The sequence below is a fragment of the Acipenser ruthenus genome, chromosome 15 (assembly GCF_902713425.1).
Source record: "Acipenser ruthenus chromosome 15, fAciRut3.2 maternal haplotype, whole genome shotgun sequence".
Classification (NCBI taxonomy): Eukaryota; Metazoa; Chordata; class Actinopteri; order Acipenseriformes; family Acipenseridae; genus Acipenser; species Acipenser ruthenus.
Genome location: NC_081203.1, coordinates 35,292,621 through 35,306,823, shown reverse-complemented (window position 1 = coordinate 35,306,823; position 14,203 = coordinate 35,292,621). Strand labels below are relative to the sequence as shown.

At 41.8% G+C, this 14,203-nt stretch overlaps 1 protein-coding gene across 2 annotated transcripts in view; it reads left to right on the top strand.

Annotated features, from left to right (window-relative positions):
- The window catches only part of LOC117422490 (MAM domain-containing glycosylphosphatidylinositol anchor protein 2), a 129,882-nt gene that overhangs the window by 47,922 nt on the left and 67,757 nt on the right, over positions 1 to 14,203 (top strand). For both annotated transcript variants that reach the window (XR_009307419.1, XM_058988083.1), the window contains exons 3-5: positions 2,517 to 2,691; positions 11,929 to 12,125; positions 13,955 to 14,087. Coding sequence is in view for 1 of the 2 variants with exons in the window: in XM_058988083.1 (XP_058844066.1) it covers positions 2,517 to 2,691; positions 11,929 to 12,125; positions 13,955 to 14,087 (505 nt within the window). In the remaining variant the exon portion in view is untranslated. The remainder of the gene's footprint in view (positions 1 to 2,516; positions 2,692 to 11,928; positions 12,126 to 13,954; positions 14,088 to 14,203) is intronic.

The window sequence follows — 14,203 nt, the reverse complement described above, 5'->3', positions numbered from 1 at the left end:
TGCATCACTGAAGAGGAGACAGGTGTAACTGCAGAAAGTGCATCACTGAAGAGGAGACAGGTGTGACTGCAGAAAGTGCATCACTGAAGAGGAGACAGGTGTAACTGCAGAAAGTGCATCACTGAAGAGGAGACAGGTGTAACTGCAGAAAGTGCATCACTGAAGAGGAGACAGGTGTGACTGCAGAAAGTGCATCACTGTTTGACCTTACTATAGCAAACAGGTCATACCTTATCATTATAGCACGGTGGGACATGGGGGATATCCATTCCCATTGCTTCTTCTTTAACCAAGTCAGTATAGCAAGTATTTCAGCGGCCCCAGATACCTTTTGTTTGTGAAAAGCATGATAATAAATTAAAGGCTTATTGCAATGTAGGCTTATTGCAATGTAGGTCATCCGCACAGGAAGCCCGAGGAAAGCAAGGCTGTACTGGAGCTGAATGAAGGATTTGCTCCGCCCCCCAGCACTGCTGGCACAGGGGGCACGCAGAAGGAACTTTCTAAAAGGACAGCAATCATACAAACGGATCAATTAACATTTCCATAGCATTCGGTTGTCTTTCTTCAGTTTTCCACACTGTTTTGTGGAGGGCCACATTACTTTAGTAAAGAATACAAATTAAACACTCACAGTATCCTGGCCCAGGCAGGACCTTATTTAGGAAGCCATGGTGTCAGAATGTCTGTTCACAGCTTCAGGATCCTATTGTAGTGATTTGAAGCACAGTAACTTATTGTAACTTAATGATCAGCAAGGAAAGGATTTATATCTTACCTCAATCCACTACGTCCCTGCTGTGTGAGTTCACCTCCTCCTCCCCAGCCTCAAACCTGCTTTTTTTCGCTTTGTCTAACAGGGGAGGTCATCTGTCATGCCCCCCTGCCCATGGCTTCCCTATGGTCAACCTCGAAAGGCAAGGCCAAAAAATATTAAAATGTGTATACTGTAGTAGTGTTGTGTAGTCTGTTTTATTAATAATCTATCGCATGAGTTTCCTGACTGAACTAAAAAAAAAAAATCAATAAACAAATTCAATATGTAACAGAATAGTTCTATCCTACAGGCTGTAGCCTGAGTTCCAGAAGAGAATCTGCCAGGGCACATTGAATGCAGTCCTTCTCAGCGGTGAGGGGAGGTGTTGCCGACACGGTTCTGAATGTTAGGCAGACACAGAGAGGCAGCAGCTGGGAGGGAGCCTGGTCCTTCAGTGTTTCCCAGCATGAGTCTCCATTAGCAATCAAGCTGTCATTGACAGAGTCCTGCTCTCAAAGCTGCAGCCTCAGCAGCTAGAGAGAGTTTATTTCAGTTGCCATCTAAAAAGTACATTACCATCAAAAAACATCAATTTAAAATAACCACCTAACAAACACTTGCATTTACTTTTTGAATAGCTAAATATGCATCATGAGGTGCAAGTTATCATCCCAGGTTTGAAAGAAAGAAAGAAAGAAAGAAAGAAAGAAAGAAAGAAAGAAAAGAAAGTGCATTAATATAACCCCTGATGTAATTAATTGTACAGTATCAGCCAAACTGAGAGTGGAAGGTATTGATTGGATGTGTTCACTACAGCTAGCTTGTTACATTCCTTGGTAATGGGCAGAATTGATTTGTTTGTCATAAAGAACAGCAGAACCGTATATACAGGGTATTAATGGCAGGCAAGGATGTTTGCTGATTGCAAGTGAATTTAAGAAACAACTCATGGAGAAATGAAACTAAATAAAGGAATAAACTTCTTGGGGAGATGATCCTTTAAATAACACACTGATGCATTTATACAGGGAGGGAGCCCACAAAGTGTGTCGTTAGCACATTAAATTTTTTTCTGAAAAAAAAAACCCTGTAGAAGGGTATCTTGGAAAAGGCAGGCAAACGACAGCAGGAGCAGGATGCATTCTGGGAGAGTAAGGTTAAGCAGTGGATGCTGCACTGTTTAAAATGAAGCCACATAAACAAAATACAAAAGAACAACATTCAACCGAGCGAGAGCAAGACAGAGAGCACAGGCCTCCTGAGCTGAACTGACTCCAGCAGCCAGCACTGGGCCTAAATACAACTGGAAGAAAAAAACAAACACACAGACAAAAAGAAAACATGTGGTCAGGTTAAATGATAAATTGAGTCCCAGTTTAGCCTGACCACGTTCAAACACACATGTTACATGTTATTTTAACCTCATCTATGACAGAACTGTTGTGTGTTTATTTTTATGTATGTATATATGTTTTTTGAACTTGTTGTTTCTTCTTTCAGAATAAAAAAGTGGTTCTAATGACATGTTTTGGCTAACCCAAATTTTCATTAGCACCCAATAGAGGTACTAAACCAGAAATAAGCACAGACAAAATCTTGATCATAATTGCACTAATTATGTTTTTGTGGTGAATAGCTTTGATAATCTAGCCCATTGAAGTCAATGGCATGGCAAGGCCTCCCCAGTGTGTATTGTTGAAATGCTGATAGTATCTCTGTGCCAGCTCATCCTAAAACCCTCTCTGTGATCCTCGCTCAGATCAGATGGACCAAAACAGCAGGAAGTGCCTCCGACCGGTTCCAGGACTCGAGCGTCTTCAACGAGACCCTGCGGATCAGCAACATCCAGCGACACCAGGGGGGGCGCTATTACTGCAAGGCAGAGAATGGGCTGGGCTCGCCCGCCATCAAGTCTATCCGCGTGGACGTCTATTGTAAGTAGACAGCTTCTGAATTGGGTTCACCAATCCAACGTGCTGGCTCTCTTTTATTCGTCACCTATTTGATAAGTACAATCAGATCCATGTATTGTGTAGTGACAGTCAGAAGCGACTGTTTTCAATGGATTAATTACAGTGTTAGCACATCAAGGTGTGCCTGATTATGTGCAGCAGGGTTGCGTTCAAACACACAACCCGTCAGTTTTTTTTCCGTTCCTGGCAATAGGGAAACATGCTGAAGCGGTAATGTGTTGCAAATACATTAGGCAGATGTAATTATTGCCTAGTTTTACAGCAATTCTTACAGGTAATAGTGACCCCTTCAGTTGAGTCCAGGGAATGGCATAGAAGTGCCACTAATATATTGTATTTATATTCTTATATTGTAGCCTCAGCGGGGCACAGTCAGGTAGCCAGTAAGCATCCAGCTATCCTGGGTTACACAGACTGTCCTGAACACATAGAAGCTGCATTCTCCTACATGCTGGAATATCAACCTCTACTTTCTTCATGCATTGGAGAAAACACATGTTCAAAAAAGTGTTAAGCAGAACATAAAGCAGTACGTGTGCAAGGCATCGCTATGCATAGCAATGCACATCCAGTCGCATTTTCATTTTAAATTACAGCTGCTGTACAAACAGACTCCAGTGGGAAGCGATGAGTTAATGTGTCACATTCCATAATTGCATGAACCACTGTAATGGATTTCCTTCGAACCTACAGCAAGCATTTCTGATTCCAGCCTCGAGCCTGTCTGAGCTGGTGCTCCACGGAACCAGAACAATCAAAGGGGTCTGAAGGCTTCTCTTCTCTGTACTACCGTTTGTGACTTCACTTGAGTCTGGCAGCTCACAGCAGCCAATCAGGGCTTTGTCAGTCCGAGGTGGTTCAGAATGAAGACTAGAACACAGTGTTAAGGGCTAGATGTATCCAGCCTGGTGCACTGGGAATATAGCAGACATTTCTGGATGCTCAGCACACTGCAGTATGAAATGCAATTGTGATTTCTAAGGAAAGATAAAGCAGCAGTATATGAAATGGTGCTGTAGATACACAACGGTAACCAAAGGATGTGACAGTCTGTTCTTTCAAAGCTGACATAAGCAGCCTTTGGACTTCACAGTAGATAATTAGTTGTTATGTGTGACTCATCCTGGAGTAAATTTAAAAAGAGAGAGGGAGAGAGGGGGAGAGAGAGAGAAAGAGAGAGAGATGGAGGGAGAGGGAGAGAGACGTTTTGCATACTTTTTATTTATTTTTATTTATTTATTTACATTTATATAGCTTCTTTCATCACAAGGACCTCAAAGAGCTTTACAATATTTTACAATATAATACAAAACTTAAAAGGCAAAGATAATTCCTATAAAACAGTTTTAAAAAAATGATATATAGTCAGTGATAAAATGATGGTTAAAAATACATTTTATAAATCAATGCTGTTTTAAAAATAGAAAGATTCCCTGCTTTTTTGAGTGAAGATGGTAGAGCAAGAGAAGGCCCTCCCTGCCACACCATCTTTAACAACCAGCAGCCCCACATCCTGCGATCTTTACCACTAGACTAGCTGCCCAGAGTCTTAGTATCCTGTAAACTGTGACAGGCTGTAGTTTCCAAACAGCACCACAGGCTGCTATTATGTCTGGCTCAGTGGCAGGGCATTTAATAGAGGGCTTGATTCATTGGCTCTAATATTAGAGTCACTTTGGGTAACCATGGTGTTTATGAGTGTCATTAACAGCCAGCCTTGTGCAGTGTTTACAGCCTTAATTTTACTTCTCTGAGTGCTTCACTGGCTGCTGGCTGCCATGAGAGAGAGAGAGAGAGGGAGAGAGGGAGAGAGGGAGAGAGAGAGAGAGGAGGGGGTGAGAGAGAGAGAGAGAGAGAGAGAGACCCATAAATGCAGTTTAAATTGGGACATAACATGTTTACTGCTCAATATAAACCTGGTTTTCAAAAGTATATTGCTGAGGTTGGCTTGATACCATGTGCGCTCATAAATGTAGTCCTGACAGCACACTCTAAAAAAAAAAAAAAAAAAAAGCAAGCATGTACCGTAAGTGTTTGAGAATGCAAAAGTAATCCAGAAGGATGAAAACATTGTAGCTTTTTATTTTAAATCTGCAGAGAAAATTTCTTCGAAAGTAGAATAGCTGACAGAATCAGTATTGTTTTTTTTTTTAATTTAGAGAGACCAATTATTATTTTGATTTATTTTCCCCCTATTTGTTATGTTTAATGATGTTTTTTCTCCTCACCGCATCGAGTCCCCACACAGCACAGACGTTCTGAGGGCGTGTGAGTGTCCTCCAATCTCACAAGCCTACAGAATCGCTTTTATGCTGAGTAATCCAGAGTAGGGGTGGGCGGGCTATAGATCCCACAGAACTGAGATCAACCCTGCTTTTTATTCACTCTGAATGTGCTCTGTGTCTGGCCAGTAGGGTTCGCTGTGGCGTGATGAGGAGAAGCATGTTTTCACGGTGGCTGCCCTGCTCAAAGACACACTGGTATCCTTGTACTGTAACTACAAACACAGTGCCCCGGAAACAAGACGAGCTAGACTTTCTGTCCTAGCGGATTCAATTGTCAGTGTCTGCTTGAGAGAGGGGCTGGACTGAGTGGCTGTGATGTGTTCAGGACTGGATTGCGAATGTAATGAATGTTTCTTAGGTGCGTTATATAGATCTGTATGTGTACACGATGGAGTCCTGCTATTTCATTTCTGATCCTCTAAGGATTCTTTTTATTTTTTTCTAGCGTGGTTCAGAGATGTTTTCGTGTTTAACAAAGGTACACATTGTCAGCATAATAGCAGGTTAAATGGTTATGTGTGAAGCACTAGAATGTAATAAGATAAATGGGGCCCACGTAGTTGAAATTCAGATGGATGCTACCTTCCCCGGCGCGGTGCAGATCTCTGTAATTAAGAGGTGTAAATAAGCTCTTTAGAGACAGAGCAAGCAGACCTTTGTCGCTGTTGAATCTCTTGTCAATGGCAGACATCAATGTTCCACCCACCAAATTCTTACCTTTAGAAACTAATTAGCATGTTGGTAAGCAACCTACCTTCTGAAATACAATACTTGTGTATTTGTCACACCAGTTTGTATTGCCGTCTACCAGTCCAGTAACAATACAGTTCTGTGGTACACATGCCAACTGCATCCCCCAAAATATTTTTATTTGTACTAACCTGTGGTTCTGTAAGTTTATGGCTTGCTGGCCGTGTGTATTGGATTGTATATTCTGAATTTGTTTCCGGCTTGGGTTATGTGATTGCTTGATTGGATCTGAGTTAATGTCTCCTTTGTTGGGGAATCAAGAAAAACACTTTGATCAGCTTTTAGAAACGTCAGCCGTGTGATTTTAGTGTGGTTAGATGCCTATAAAAAAATCAAATTCTATCCTGGTTTAGGTTCTAGCTTGATGAACACCTCCCATGTGCTCTAGTGTAAGGGAAAGGAGAGCCCAGCAGATAGAATTCCATACAGAGTGAAAATATCTTTTCTGTATAATGTAAACCCCTTCATATATACAGCCTCTTATTTTTTGTTTGTACCAATTTTAAACTAGACAGACAAAATTAGACAGAATACAGTTGCTGTATTGTACAGTAAATAGTGCCATTGGAAATACAGAACAGATGCAGCATGTATCTGATGCACAATATAAAAACCTGTAACAAGAAATGTACGACAGTCAATGGACTGGAAATAGTGCAGGTCCATTTGAAAACAAAAGAATATAAGTTTTTATTAAAGTACAGAAAATGAAAGGGTTTTGGGTGAGTCCGGTAAAATACAAATACAATCCGATTCTTTTGAAAGCGCCCCATGAATATTTCAATGACGTCCAGCCCCATTTATCAGTATACAATCTGCTATCTCTTTCCCAAGTCTTTTAATAATGATTCGGGGCGACGCTGTGAAATGAATGGCTGTGGCCTGCCTGTCTGAGTATAAATAATTCCAGTCATGAATATGGATTGTAATGATATTAATAGAGATAGTGAAAAGGGAATGCTTGAGCCTGTCCAGTGACTGAATCATACGCAGAATCAATCACTTCATGGGGCTCGGCTACCAAAGACTGAAATGAGACATTATGCAAATGTGAAACGCTTGGAAGCCTTAAAAAAATATTGATATCGACACATTTTCATCAGAGGGAAACATACATTTAATTACAGGCCTGTATCACAAAGGAAAAGAAGCAGATCTCTGCCTGAGGGTTAGACTTAACAGTAAGCAGTTTATTAATCTGCATTTACTGCCCGTTTATTGAAAAGGGATGGACCGCTTCAGTGTTTTGACACATCTAAAGGAGAATGTTTCAAGGGGGTGCCATCATCATCATCTTCATATTTACCCTCATAAACGTTTTCTGCGGTATACCGCGGTGAGAGCATAGCAAAGTTTGATCAGACATATTGAAGGGATGGTAAAGCGGAGACAAGCATGGCTAAGCACACATATACACAGGAGCAGCTGAGGGAAAATATGAAAGCTGCACAACTGCTGTTTATAAAGGTTACAGATGCTGGAAATGGTTGTAACCAAAGGCATTAAGTTAAGTAAAAAGCAGGGCCGGCTTCATCAAAGGAACTTCAAGTGTTGCTGTTGCAATCCAGATACCATCCAGAAGTTCAAACACTCAATCATAAACCTAGTTTCTTAGTATCACTGTATAAGAATACCAGTTTTACCTAAGTGGGGAGATCTCTGAGCATCTGTTTGTTCCTATTGTATCACAAAAACAGTCCAGTGTGCTGATCTAACAGGACAGAGGCTGGACACAAACAGACCAGTGTGCTGAACTAGCCGGACAGAGGCTGGACACAAACAGACCGGTGTGCTGATCTAGCAGGACAGAGGCTGGACACAAACAGCCCGGTGTGCTATCTAGCAGGACAAAGGCTGGACACAAACAGACCTGTGGGCTGATCTAGCAGGACAGAGGCTGGACACAAACAGACTGGTGTGCTGATCTAGCAGGACAAAGGCTGGACACAAACCGAGGTGACCGTGCACACCGCAACCATCATCTTAAACACTATGCAAAAGAGCCTGGTCAGAATCTGTAACGGGAGTGTGCCGCATAACACCGCCAGTTACACTCACCCCCCCTTAACCGTGGTGATCTATGAGGTCTGAGTCACAGGACCAATGCTGGCCCCATTATTCTTTGCAGAGGCTGCTATAAGCAGCACCTTAGACAGAAATGTGCCTTCTTGTTGGATTTCTTGAGTGGACTTCAGACAACTTCTCAGTTTAAACCCTGGGATACTACACTGAATCTCTAAACTGGGAAAACAGCATGTCTGCACAATAAGATGCTTACCAGCAGCTGAAGGCATTAGTTTGTTGCTGGAGAGGCAAACAAATAGGAAGAATGATGGATTCTGGCAGACAAGTGAAATCTTCAAGAGGCAATCAAAAGGATCGTATGTCATCATGCTGCCTGAGCTGGGCCTCATGATTTCTTTATTGCTGCTACACTGGGGTGAGTTTGGGGTGTTAATTACAGCTGTTCAGCTTAAACTGCATGAGTGAGACAGACAGACATAGAGAACTTCCTTTTTAACTCAACATGAACGATTCTATAAGAATACAAAGTGCAGTAGTCTTTTTTTATATATATATGTCCCCAAGAAACTGCTGCATGCAGGTCTCAGTTAGATGCAAGGGTCCAGTTTCTGAGGATGTGCTGTCAGTATTGCTGCAAAGCTCTTGTAAGTTTGCATGGCTTGCCCCTTTCAACACCCCTCGTTGTTGTGGTCTTTGATTAGATGTACTCTTCAAGCTGCTTTTGAATAGGTGCATTTCTTGTGTGTATTTCTAGTGGCCTGCTGAGACACTCATGGGAGCAAGCTGTGCTTACCCTGCAGAGGGTTTCACGTTCAACAACTAGAATGACGTAAAGCTCCATTCTCTGTAGGAAGCCAGACCCTGACTGCAGCTTGTTTCCTGTCAGGTTTGCAGTCATCGGGTGGGTTGACAGGGTTGAGCCGCTGTGTTTATTCCAAAGACAGACTGTTGCTTTTAAAATGTAAATGAGTCGGCAATTGTATTGTGCTTGTAAAACTACCAACACTTTAACAGGGCCCCTAGTTTAGGCGTGATTCTGAAATTGAAATGCAGACTCTGCTAAATGATTTAAATTGCTTAGCCCTGCACTGTAAACTTTATTTGGAGTGATTTGCTTTTCTGGATGATATGAGAAAATTATGCAGATCTAATTATTTGTGTGGGTAGTCGAGGGAAGGGAAATAAACGTTTATAAAAAAATGAGTGGGTGACAGTAGGGCAGTGTACCAAAATACTGTAATACGATTTTCTATAGTGATTAGTTTACTTGTTTGGCATAGCATACATTTTATTTATTAGTAGTTAACATATGATAAGGTTTGTACTTTGTACTTTTGGCGCAGTGCAGATTATCACATAAATCACACAAATTAATCTCAAACACATTTCACTAATTATTCTCATTAGCAATTGTCATGAGATGCAGAATTGCCTTCTTTCAGTCGCCACATCCTGTGTTTGTACCCACATCAATGCTCCCCCCTGCAACAACACTGATGCTGTTTTTCTGTCCCCACGACTGCCATTCAATCTGGATACAAACACACTGAAAGTTATCGTTATTTACTGACAGTAAACCCTTTAGACAGCTGTCATCAGACATCAAGATGTTTACTGACTGTTGGTTTAAATCATCAGTCCCTCCCGATGTGATTCTTTCACTTTGGGTAAGTCAGTTTTGCTGCATTTTGCAGCCACTTATTGGAGGTCCCACTGAAATAATGAATCAGAAGGCTAATTGAATTACCACATATTGGAGGTCCCATCGAGATACCTAAGTGAAAGTCTTCTGCCTAAACTGCTATAAAGCTCTTCCTTTTTCTGATTCTTCCATCTAGGTATAATACGTGTTCCTTGTGAAGTGCATGCCTACCTACAATGTAGTCACTGTGGCGTTACAGTACAAAGTACATACAATTCATTGCAAAAAACTACATTAAGTTTGCAACACAAACCCACACATCAAGTGAAATTTAGGTTATGTTTTTACACTACAGCAATCTTAACTGAGACATAGGTACTGCATAGGCGTTGTTTTCATTTGTATGCTGATGATACACAAATCTATGCATCATTTCCTATGCAGGCAGACATGGCAATAAATACACTTACAGAGTGTTTAACTGAGATTCAATCATGCATGGCTACAAACTGGTTGAAAATAAACCCAGACAAGGTTTTGTTCATTGGTTCTAAAACGGGTTTAACGAAATGTAATCCAATCAATATTAATTCCGATTTACCTTCCACTAGAACGAAGAACCTGGGTGTTACTCTGGACCCTGAGCTTTCTTTTGATTTGATTCAGAGATGTTGATGCATGCATGTATAGCTCCACTTCTTCATTATCGCAGCTCTTTGTTTGCTGGTATACCTGCCACTAAACTCGGAAGGCTTCAGCTTGTTCAGAACGCAGCTGCCAGTCTGCTTTCTCACACTTGTCCTTCTCAACACATTACTCCAGTGTGCAGGTCTTTACATTGGTCACCAGTGATCTACCAAATTGATTTTAGAGTTGCTGTAATAACTTATAAAGCCTTTCATGGATTAGGACCATCCTATCTTCAAGAACTACTAACTCTGTATGCGCCTAGTCGTTCTTTAAGATCAGATAATGCAGAACTGAATTTCAAAATTTCAGTCTAGCCAAGTTTGATTTCTCGCAGTTCTCATGCCAGTGTATAGGTAAATGTAACAGAGTGATTTTCATTTGGGAGGTTTCTGAATGAGGGACTTCAAAGCAGAGTTCAGAACCTTGGTAAAAGTTTGTGAGGTGTTGACACACACAGAGCAATCCATTAGAAAACAGTTTGCACCCTCTGCAGTTCTCACTGTTAACATGCTCACTTCATGGTTTCGTTCCCAGTGTAACCTGAAGACTGAATTACAAAACCTAAAGAGACGTGATGAGGTTCGGCTTGCACAACACAGGGGGGTTCTCTTTCTTGAAAGCAATAAAGAAGTCGATGAGTAACCATTGGGGGTCAGTGGTTACCCATTGGCATGGGAAGATTGTGGAAGTCTGGAGTCAATTTGTCATCAGTGTCATGGTCGGCTGCAGTTCAGAGGCTGTTTTATTTGTGTCCTCTATGGAGCACAAAAAAGAAAATCTTTAGTAGGCCTGTGAGGTACTGTAGTATGGTCTGATAGGCAGAGTGCAAGACAAATAGCCACACTGTATGGGGTTATAATATTCAGCTTGAATATTGACTGACTCGTAGCCACTGACTCTTTTTGCCACCACCCCCGCCCCCCCCTCAAAATCTTTGTAATGTAACTATGCTAATTTCTAGATCTTTAGCACCAGCTACTGGGTTCAGTATCTCCCAGTTGCCAGGATATTTTTGTAATGAAACTGTGCTAATTTCTAGATCTTTAGCACCAGCTACTAGGTTCAGTAACTCCTAGTTGCCAGGTTATTTTTGTAATGGAACTGTGCTAATTTCTAGATCTTCAGCACCAGCTACTGGGTTCAGTATCTCCCAGTTGCCAGGATGGCGGAGCTGTGTGGACTTGGATGTGTCCAGTGTAATGTGGATTCACTAAATAATACCGACTCTGTGACATGTGTTATAGAATTGAACTGTGGAACCAGGCTATGTATGGTCTGAGCAATTTGAAGACGTCAACATTTAGAGACATTTTCAAACCAGCCTGCCCATCTTACATGTTCTACAGTATACAGTGCTATGGTAAAAAGTGTAGCAACAGTCAAGTAAAACACAGGTACAGAAGTATAATGCATTATTCCATACTTTTGGCTTGGTCTTGGATGCTTGACGTAATTCTAGGACCAAGGCTCAGCCCACTAAGCTAAAACTATTGGCTACTGAATACCATATAGTCAAAGCTGACCTTTCACTAAAAACTGTTCTGCAAGCCTTACCCCATCTCCCCACCGCATCCTTTGCAACTGTATCTCCCTTGGTGGTCCTCCATCACCCGGCCTTGGCTGACCCCTGACCCATGTCGGAGGTCACACCTCAATTGAAGGCGGCTCCTGCTGGACCAGGCAAGATCCTGGGCTGAACAGTCTAATCATCCCGCACTACATTACAAACTACATCTAGCCATGCTGTGCCTCGATCTTTGAATCTGCATATGTATTCATGCTATTGGTTTGTTGTGTGTTTTGCAGATCTGGATGACCCCTCTGTGACAGTGCACCAGAGTATCGGGGAGGCGAAGGAGCAGTTTTACTACGAGCGGACCGTGTTCCTGCGATGCGTGGCCAACTCCAACCCCCCAGTGCGGTACAGCTGGCGCCGTGGCCGGGACGTCCTGTCCCAGGGCTCTGACAAGGGAGTGGAGATCTATGAACCCTTCTTCACCCAGGTATTACAGTCCTGGGTTTACACAAGGGGTTGTTACCTACAGCACATTGATCCCAACAAAATACTGCATCTAAATATAACCATTCAAGTGGGTCCCTCCATGGCTTTCTATGCACTGCTCAAGATATGTGGGTTTACTAGAGTCCCTTATAAAAGTCCCCCGCTGTATTTTTGCAGTTTTACAATGCAAAAATGCATTTACCATTGTTTCCCCTGGTTTGCCATGTTTATTAATATGCTTTGCCATACCTCATTATTCAAAATTTTAAATGAGTACACTGCATTTCCCAATAGTCACTGTTAAACCAGATCGCCTACAAAGAGTCTGCTGTTCACTTTGATACTGTAACATTCCTGCTAAATCCTAGAGATAGCCGATGAATGTTGGTCTTCATGTCTTTAAAAGATAGACAAAAGAAATCTGTCCAGCTTCTTAGATGATATATACATTTACATACAGTCACTTTTTCACTGTAAGGGCTCAAACTACAAAACAAATACAAAACCCCAAATACTGAGTCCAGCATCTCTTCACATTCTCCTCCAGTGAAAGCCCCCTGCTGTTTGAATAGACTGAAGAGACTAAGGGCAGAATGGGTTTCGCTGTGATGTAAAAACAGCAGGATAAAGACTATTTCTGAGAGAGAGAGAGAGAGAGAGAGAGAGAGAGAGAGAGAGAGAGAGTGTGGTGTGAACTGGAGCCCATAAATCCTCGACTAATCAAATTACATTTGAATAATAAAGTGTAATTTGATAAATGGCAGTGTCTAAAGTTCATCACAATACAAAGTGTGCAATGTCCCCATTTTTCATAAAGTATAAAGTATAAATTAAAGATGTCGCGCTTGACTTACTGCCATAGAATAGTTATATATGTTTTTTCTGTTTGCTCAGTTCTGTGTTGGCACAGATCACTTCAATCTTTCTTCACTGTGATGCACCATGACACTGAAAAGCAGTATCCCCCTTTGTTGCAGACAGAAGTCTCTTTTATATCTGTTAAGTGGTGACTCTTCTGCATAAGGTTTCAAGTTCAGATCTGGTCTTGAACGCTTGCTCCCAGCAAAATGCCAATTGTTGGAATTGCCCCGATGCAGATAAGGTATTCAGAAAAGAATGCCTCTGAGACAGACATCGACATTTAGAGACAACCCATACAGAATGGGTGAAGCTTCACTTTCACATCAAGCTGAGCTATTGATGAGTGTCATTTTAACAGCATTGCTAATGTAGGATGTGTGAAATTAAGCAAAGCGATGGTTCTAGCAGGGAACTCACTTTTTAACCTTAGATCAAATCACAGAAACATCAAGAATATTTAGGCACTTCCAATACCAGACTAAATTGTCAATCGAATAGTTTGTTTCTTATTTGTCCCTCGGTAAATAATACGTCCAGTGATTGGCAAGAAAAGGATTTATATCTTACCTCAATACATTACGTCCTCGCTGTGCACCAGATTTCGCTTCTCCTCCTTTCTTTGGCTTCGTCTAACAGGGGTGGGAAGCTATCCTGCCCACCTGCCATTAGCTTCCCTACGGCCAGCTTCTCCATTTATCTGCAAGGTAATATATGGGCAGTGAAAACCTGGAACTGCAAAGCCAGAGGCCAAAGAATGTAAGATATGTATTTTGGTAGTAGTGTTGCCTAGTCTTTTTTAATGAATAATCTGTCACATGGGTTCCCTGACAGAATTGCAGCTGAACTCATAGTGGACCTGTCCCATTGGGATTGATTTTTGGCCCAGCCAGGAATACCCATACCCTCCAAAAATGAAAAAATGAAAAAACACAAATGTGCATGTGGTGTTGTTGTTGTTTTTCTTTGCAGGGTGAAACCAAAATCTTAAAGCTGAAGAATCTTCGACCTCAGGATTACGCAAACTACAGCTGCATTGCTTCGGTCCGAAACGTGTGCAGCATCCCTGACAAGATGGTCGTGTTCAGGCTTTCAAACAAAACAGGTAAACCTCTCCGGCCAGCGCGGGGTAGCAGCGGATACAAAGACAATTCCAGTTGCTTTGCTTCACTGTGCCAGCTTTCCACATTCTACAATACTGCCATTGTGAGCACAGCGGGA